General features: G+C 41.8%; 2 protein-coding genes across 2 annotated transcripts; both read left to right on the forward strand.

Annotated features, from left to right (window-relative positions):
• Positions 1 to 754: 754 nt before the first annotated feature.
• Positions 755 to 5,101, forward strand: tmtops3a (teleost multiple tissue opsin 3a). The gene is made up of 4 exons (XM_076103480.1): positions 755 to 1,139; positions 1,756 to 2,084; positions 4,026 to 4,259; positions 4,877 to 5,101. Exons 1-4 carry the CDS (start codon positions 755 to 757, stop codon positions 5,099 to 5,101), a joined length of 1,173 nt encoding a protein of 390 aa, XP_075959595.1.
• A 1,512-nt stretch (positions 5,102 to 6,613) lies between these two features.
• Positions 6,614 to 8,432, forward strand: cd40lg (CD40 ligand). Its single transcript, XM_076103496.1, has 4 exons — positions 6,614 to 6,852; positions 7,393 to 7,435; positions 7,540 to 7,638; positions 7,751 to 8,432. The coding sequence occupies exons 1-4, from the start codon at positions 6,652 to 6,654 to the stop codon at positions 8,131 to 8,133; spliced, it is 726 nt and encodes a 241-aa protein (XP_075959611.1). The 5' UTR covers positions 6,614 to 6,651; the 3' UTR covers positions 8,134 to 8,432.
• The last annotated feature ends 451 nt before the right edge of the window (positions 8,433 to 8,883 follow it).

Raw genomic sequence — 8,883 nt, forward strand, 5'->3', positions numbered from 1 at the left:
TAACATGAAATGAATGTGGAACAATAAGCTGCTTGATATTACAAATTACCCTGGAGTTTCAGCAAAGTAACTATTCATATGATAATTTGTCCTTTGACAGCAATAGAAACACATTAAAGATGGTATTTAACACACTGTGATCATTAAGACACTCCAATTAACGGTCGTGGAAACAGGACTTCCTGCAGAATCCCATTACACCCATTACATTTCAGAGCCAACTCAGACAATTTATGCTTGACAGAGCATCCCAGGGATATAATCTCAGTAGCTGAACCATAACGCTGTCTTTTTATATTCTATTGGTGTTTGTCTGAAATTATTCAGTTCTTACAGTCTTTTTATTATTAATTCATCCTTCGACGTTTAACCTTTCCTTCGGTATCAGCAAATATCTCTCTGCTGATTTGCTCTGCATGTCTGATAAAACACACAAAAACACAGGGATGGTCCTTTTTAAAGCTATATTGTGGAAGTTGGTTTACTTTAAAAGATGCATTTGCTGCTGGAAAGCAATACATTTGGGGGATTTACTTTTATTTACACAGGCCATTGTGATCAGAAGGAGTCCTTATAATAACTGGAGAGACTCTGAGAAAGAATTAAAAAAAAGACAGACAAACAGTGAGTGTTTGAGCGTGGCAGAGAGAAGGGGTGGGGGTATTTGCATACATTATAGGGGTGCAGGTATAAAGAGCGCACAGGGCACACTCATCAGGGCTTCTCTTCAGCCCTCTGCTCTCCTCTCACCGCTATGGTCGTCCACGTAGGCGGTTGCAATTTCAGCACCGCAGACAGCTCTCTCTCCGGCTCAAGCGTCGGCACCGTGGCCACTCCGCGGGACTCCCCGGCGTGCCACAGCCCCGGCGGGCTGAGCCGGACCGGCCACACGGTGGTGGCGGTATGCCTCGGCTTCATTTTAGTGGCGGGAATCCTCAACAACTTCCTCGCACTTCTCATCTTCGCAAAGTTTCGCTCCCTCTGGACGCCCATCAATGTCATCCTGTTGAACATCAGTCTGAGCGACATCCTCGTGTGCGTTTTCGGCACGCCCTTCAGTTTCGCTGCGAGTCTGCACGGGAGATGGCTCATCGGAGAGCACGGCTGCAAGTGGTACGGGTTCGCCAACTCCCTCTTTGGTGAGTGCGATGAGTGCGGTGTGTGGGAACCATGAATGTTTGTACAAAATGTCATGGCAATCCATCAAATGGTTGCTGAGATATTTCCATCAGGACCAAAGTGGTGGACTGATCGACAGAGCGGCATTGTCATCCATTGAGCCCCGCCGGCTGAAAAGGAGAGGACATGTCAGCTCGTTGACTTCATGTGATTGTGTGGCGTTTCTTGGTCTTTAAACGTTACTGTATCAATAGAAGAAGAAAGACACGCACATATTTCTTTTGTTTCCCGCACACATACAGGTGAAGTGCAGCCCAGAGCTGATCTTCAGTCAGGTCCTAGTCAGCGTTATCTGTTTGCATGATGTATCACATACACTGTAGATATTGCCATGAGGATCTTGTGTCATGATTTGTTCACATCAGGAATCACATTACAAAGTCCTCTTTTACATCTACTTTCACATTAAAAAAGTAAAGATTTCTTCAGTCAATTATTTTCTTTTTTAATTCAATGAAACCAAGGGCCCAAGAACATCATAGCTGTTCTCCATCCAGAGCTAAATGAGAGATGGTCCTTGTAAGAATGAATCACTTATGAATTGATTCTCTCCCTCTCCTTCTCTTGATCTTTAAGGTATTGTGTCCCTGGTGTCCTTGTCTGTTCTCTCCTATGAGCGCTACACCGCCGTGCTGCGTTCCTCGCAGGTCGACATCTCAGACTTCAGGAAGGCCCGGCTCTGTGTCGGAGGCTCCTGGCTCTACTCTCTCCTCTGGACCTTGCCGCCGTTACTGGGTTGGAGCAGCTACGGACCAGAGGGCCCCGGTACCTCGTGCTCCGTCCAGTGGCACCTCCGTTCACCCGCCAGCGTCTCGTATGTGCTGTGTCTCTTCATCTTCTGCCTGCTGCTGCCCTTTCTGCTCATGGTCTACTCTTACGGCCGAATCCTGGTGGCAATCAGGAGGGTGAGTGAGTTAATACTAACCTGTTGCACTCTTAATAAGGTTCATTATTTCAATTCACAAACTGACAAAACCAGACAAATAACCACAGAAATACGAGGGACAGAAATACAAAAAAGCAGGGTAATGAAAACATATAAGGCCTTATGTGGGTTTTTGTATTAGTGAATCCATTATATACATTCATTATTCCTCACGTGTAAGTGGGAATGGAAACACCCTTCTATAAAACAGCACACAACAAAGTGCCGCCTCTCTCCATGTCCATCTGCTAAGGAGCCTTTATAGCTCTTTATGCTAAAGTGGGCTCCGATGTGGCTTTTGGGCGATCAAGGTGTTCCTAGAACATAAGATCGTGGCTCAGAGGTTGAGTCATGGGTGTAAGACTTGCTCACATGTTTTCAAAGTAATTTCAAGGAGCATCAATCCAGATAATCCCAGAAGCTACAGCTCTGTACTATCTTACCAATGTATCCTACAGGAGAAGGAATGAGGAAGTAGAGGGCATCAAGTTTGTTCTCGGCTGGCTGTGTTCTTGAGGGCAACAACCCCCCCGTCAGTTTCCAGTGACTCATCCCCACCATGGTGGGACTTACATAAACCTCCCACTCACACAAATAATTGACAATTAATAAGGGCACCCAAATGGTGTTGAACCCCTCCCTGCACTTTGCAACTACTACTCCTGTCAATGAATTACCTAGAAGGTATTTTTAGATTGTGGAAGCAACCTGTTACTATTGGATACCTGCTATTATATAAACACCTCCATTTTTTCTCTAAGCACCCGAGGGAGTCAGAGAGCTTTGCAGACTTAATTACTGTACCGGTGAATAGAGGTTCAGCCAGGCTTTCCTTAGCCTCTGCTGGCTTCTCAAAGGTGGTTTAAAGTGACACATCAGAAGGAGAGATGCCATTTATATCAACAGTGTGGCTCATACTTGGATCTTTTTTCTCCACATGACAGCATCACATTTAGATTCATTTCATGATGCTGTTTATAAAGCACACACACTTTTTTCAGATGTACTGTTCCATAATTCTGACTTGTTGAATTGAAATTGGACAAATAAATACCATTTTATTCCAAAACAAAAGAACAAAACATTTATTTCCAATTCATTTATTGGAGCTCAATTCCATAGCACTCCTTGAGTTTTCCGGTCATATTTTAGTCTTTGTGGTGATATAAAATATGAATAGGCTTTGTATTAAGTGATGCTTCTCAGATGTATTATGTGGGTGATATTCCAAACAAAAGTTAAGCCATGCAGAAATCACTGGTAATTGAACGTTGTCAGAATACGTATTACATGACAGGGGACCGAGGAGAGAGAGAGCAACAAAGGTTGTGACCTAATACCACACCAGGTGAAGTGTAATTGAGTGTGCAGTAATTTGACAGTCATTTCCTTCACCTGCCCGACACGCTCATTTCTTCACGAAGCTCCGTGATGAGCATCACAGTGCTAATTAAACAAGACTGTGACCACAGAGATATGAAATCGATACTGCAGAGGTGACAATCACCACAGAGGATATGCTGCTTTAACTGCTTGGATATGATATATATGAGCTAATTTTACATCAGGTGAAACCAGCAGGACAGATGTAATGGAACAGGGCGTATAGTGGCCACGCTGCCGTCCAACAACATGTAATCATGCAGTATTGTCAATAGTGTCTTTTTTAATACAACCACTGGATGGCGTAAGATAAAGAAATGACTGATGAAAATAAAAACACAGCAATGAACGTGTGAGAGGCATTAAAAACCCTACCTCTCCCATTGGCCTCCTGGCTCCTCATAACTCAGACTGTGCTGCAAATGACACAACATGATCCAAGCCTTTACTTTTACTACAGTATTTAACGCAACATTGGTTGACAATATTGTCAAGACAGGTTTAACCTGTGCACCTTTTCCTCTCCTCCGCTTTCCAGGTGGGTAAGATCAATCTGTTGGCCGCTCAGCGCAGAGAGCAGCACATTCTGACGATGGTGTTGTCCATGGTGTCGTGCTACATGCTGTGCTGGATGCCCTACGGCATCATGGCGCTGATGGCCACGTTCGGTAGGTCCGGACTGGTCACTCCCGTGGCTAGTGTGGTTCCCTCTGTCCTGGCCAAGTTCAGCACTGTCATCAACCCCGTCATCTACATGTTCTTCAACAACCAGGTGAGGGCAGGGTGGGGGAAGATGATGACCCAGAATGCACTGTCTCCATGGCATTTGTTACCAGATTGAAGTACGGTGTGTAAGATCTGGTGGTTGAAGTTCATACGTTTGCTCAGCCTTATCTAAATATAAAGCGGGGAGGAACATAGAGTGGTTTCATCCACAGGGGAAAACTCAATGGCACCCATGCCTCTGTGACATTGAGGATACAGCTCAGTCTCAGTTATTATTATCACTCTCAGTGTCTCTTCAGTGCCACTTCTCAGGCGCTACATGCAGCACACTAGATGGCACACTTCTGTCTGTTTAGCCACAAGAGCTCTCTTTCCCCCACAGCTGTATGGGCCAGATGTGTTCTTACTGATTTGTCTAAAGTAAACACTGTATACGCTTCGATTAGGTGATTTGCAGGTCAGATGACATTTGGAAGTTGTTGGAAATATTTTTGTGTAGTTTTTGTGTAGTTTTTCAGTGCTATGCAATGGCTAAATGTGTTATTTTGTCTAAAAATCTTTTGAAACCAAAAGAATCCCTGTTTTAACTTCATATATTTTTCCTGAAAATGACCAAATTCAAGCTTACTGGATATGACCATAGTCCTTTGTACTATTACACAGTTTTACAGATGCTTTGTGGCCTTCATGAAGTGCAGCTCTGAACCCCAGTCTGTTCAAGGAGAGGAGCACCCAACTCCGAGGACACAGTTCTCTGGCTTCTTCCTCGTCCACAGACGAGCCTCCCTCCGCTCTTCACAGCGTCAGATCCTCAGCGGCTCCGAAAGCGCTGCGCTCTGCAGCCGGCACAATGACCGCCACACTCTCGTTGTCCACTACACTCCTTAAAAGCTTTTCATCTTTTTCATCTGACAGACTGTGAACGTTAAAACAAATGTTTCAGTTTTTCTCACTTATTGTCCAAAGTGCAACCAAAGGACACTAATTCCTTGACACCCTGATATTGATTTTACATGTACAGTTGAGATTATTTTTTAACCACCAGGGGAAGCTGTTGCAAAAAATATCCTGAAACCTGCCATGTACATGAGCATCATGGTTGCATCAATGACAATGAATGTATGTCGCTTTGCTGGACTGCATGTGTGTGAGTTGCTCTTGAGCATTGATTTTGAGTTATTATTTCAAGTAAGAATGTATCAAATGAATGCAGTAAAAGACCACATTAAAAATGTTACCTGCTTTAGTCACCGTAGCACCGATGCAATATGGATTGATTTTATCCAGTATTAAAGGGTTATTTTGACCAAGTCTTAGTATTATTTATTTAAAGTACATTGTTAGATATGAAAAAGCTCAAGTTTGACCCTAAAACTGTTACAAACTTGTTGTTTGTTGTAAAAAACGATTCAGCTCAACAGTCAAAACTTCAATAACACACATGTTGTTAACAATCAGTAACAACTAGTGACGTATTAGTTTAAACAGCGTCCGAGTGGATAAAAACGGTTCAAAACCATACACCATTTGAATTTAGAGAAATAACCCAACAGTTATTTATAAAGATAACATTTAAGACTTGGTCAAAACAACCCTTTGATACTTGTTAAAGTTAACCCAGTATTGCATTGGTGCTATGGTGACCTACACAGGGTAAATACATTTTTTATTTTCTTAGGCTCTGGATATTTAAAGCAGCACGGACCTGATGAGTAACAACAACTTATTCTGTAACCTCTACAGGCAATACCAGCATATGGCAACAACGACAAAGTTGCATTTTGCACTTATGCAGCGCCCTGTATCTACTGTGTGAATACACCACATTAAAAACATTTCACATTAGCCTTAACAGGCGTTCCATTTGAATAACTTGTGAAGTAAATAACTGCAATAATCAAACCAGCATTGTGAACATTTGTGTACATATAGCCAGCTTTTCTTTAGTGGTCACTGAGCTGTTTTATTGATGTTTTATTAAGATTGTGTTGTATCTTATTTCCTGCTTTTGGTATTACTCTGTATACCATATCTATTTGCTGCTACTGCGGTCTCAGAAAATACCCAGAGCATCAAAACCGTGTAAAAATAACCATTTAACACTCAATACATAGACCTTTGCTACTCTGTGTAATGTTCTACTTTAAAAACTAATTAAATACTAAGATTCTTGGGAATTAGATTTTCATTGGCCAAAAATAGAAGTATTGCCACATTGACATAGACATACTGAGTAATACAAGGCTTCATGGCATGCAAAGAGGTATGTCAGGCAACACGCACACATTTGTACATGAACCCGTCAGAGGTCACAGATCTGCATCTCGGAGCTTCCAGGAAGTAACGAGAGAAAAACTCAGTTGCCCCAGAGAGCAGTGTCTCAGAAGTGCAAGGGTTGTCACGGACCCCAGGCCTAGGTTTCACCACTCCTCTCCACCATGATCAACACCTACCAGACCAGCATGGCTCCACCGCCGGTGCCTCCGCGCCTCAGCGGGGCCCACTCGGTCCTCATCCCGGCTCCACTTCCATCACAAGGCCACAGCAAGTCTCTAGTCCGGTTTATAGTTGGTGTCGTGTTGCTGCATTTGTTTCTGTCCATCGGAGGATTCATCTATCTGAACCACAATGACAAAATGGTAAAATCTATTTTTTTCTTTTAACTAAGTACAGTGTAGATGTATAGTTGATGGCACTGCCGCATGTATTATTATGGTATTTATACAGCAATCGTCCAAGCCATTACAAGTTTTAATGTTTTACTTTGCCTAATATATAAAGGTAATGGCTGTTATTTGCATTATTGTCTGCTGTTTAACTTCAAATTTAAGCTAAAAAATAAATAAAACTCAAACAGATCATTACATTTCTTTGTGCAAAATTAATTCAGTTTCATTCTAAAACATGAAGCTACTTCATACTTCAAACTGGGGTTTGTCAAGTAGCAATATAACAGTCAGGCCAATGAAACGGTGTTTGAAACACAGGAAATGCTCTTGAACAAACAAGTGAAGTGTGAAATTCACAGCTCAGGGTGTCGTTACAAGATGAGCATTTTGTGAAGAAAGATATTGTGATATTAAACTATGAATATTATACATGCATAATAAGTATCGTAAAATGTGCATTCAGCATATTGTTGAGCTGTTCCTGACATTCTACTATCTTCATTTTCTCAGCATTCATTTCAGCCTCCCTCAGGAAAGGGGGTAGAAGGAAAAAGTATGTTAAATTCATTATTTCTTCCTGAAAAGTCATTTTATTAAGTTGCATACAAAAAAATGCAATCTCAATGTCTCTGACCAGATGTTTGTTCTCTTCTCCAGTGGATTATCGCTCATCAGAAAAGCAGGAAACTTCCTACAAAGCCTTGGCACGCATGGTAGCTGATGTGCCATCACGCACACCAGATGAGAAATCTTCATGTAAGAAATTTCGGATTTTTTTAAACGCAATCAAAAATAATCAAAAATCTAGAAGTTAAAAGTAAAGATATTCTTAATAATGTTACTTAAACCTCTGCCTCTGTCTCTCCAGTGGGTTATCTCCAGTGGAACATCAACCACTCAGTTCTTAGGTACATCGACTACTACCACTACAGTTGGTTGACTATCCGGGAACCTGGTGATTACTACGTCTACTCCAGGGTGACATTCTCCAAGGGCGACGCTAAACTGGTCGCTCTGGTCAGCAAGGTGAACCTGAGGAAGAATGAGAAAGAAAAGGAGAAGGTTGTGATGCAGGCCTACTGCAACCTGGACAGTGGCAGCGAGTCTACATCGATCCCTCGCCTGTGCACGGCCACGCAGGGAGAGGTGATCACACTGGAGAAAGGAAACCAGCTCGGTGTCTGGGTAACAGACCTTTTACTGGTGAACTACGAGGACGGAGCCACAACCTTTGGGATGTACAAACTGTAGGACTCCTGTGTGAGCACATGCATGGACATAATCTGAACAGTGGGAACTCATTAAGTGGATGTACTTGGATTTAAATCTGCTGAGAACGCTGTTAAATAGACTGGATCAACAATCAAACTAATGGATTCTGATCTTTTTTTTATCGTGGAGACAAAGACCACGTTCCTGAAACATAATTTATTAAATCAGATATAATTGTATGATTTTGTGATATTTTTGTGGCAGTTGTGAATGCTTGTTCTGTATTTATTGATGTAAATGAGCTTGTATGGTTGTGAAATGAAACTTTGATATTTAATCTAAAAGATTTCTTCTCTTTTCTTTGTCTTGCATTCAGGAGTTAGTTAGACGTAAAGTAAAGAAGACACATACATTAACCATTAACATCCAGACTAAAGCACCACATATTTGATGTTATGAGCATGACCCAGTATGAGGTAATGCATACGATTTTAAATGGTGCAAAGGAAAGATGTGCAGATATTTTCTGTAAACTAAAAAAATTTTGTGCTGAAAACAAATTAGCATTGTTTGATCAATTAGAAATACTAGAGGTGATTGGGTGCCTTGTAGAAATTAAAATACCCACAATCATCAATAGTATTAACGCTGCATGGGCTACACAGAAGTCAAACTTTAACCACACAAAGCGCACAACCTTACGCATTTCCATTCTGTACCACTGGTTTTCAATTTACACGTGAAACAGCAAAGACTGCATTTTCTCACGAAGCTAAGCCACAAGAAACA

Source organism: Anarhichas minor, unplaced genomic scaffold (assembly GCF_050575085.1).
Source record: "Anarhichas minor isolate MPS153535 unplaced genomic scaffold, ASM5057508v1 ptg000028l, whole genome shotgun sequence".
Lineage (NCBI taxonomy): Eukaryota > Metazoa > Chordata > Actinopteri > Perciformes > Anarhichadidae > Anarhichas > Anarhichas minor.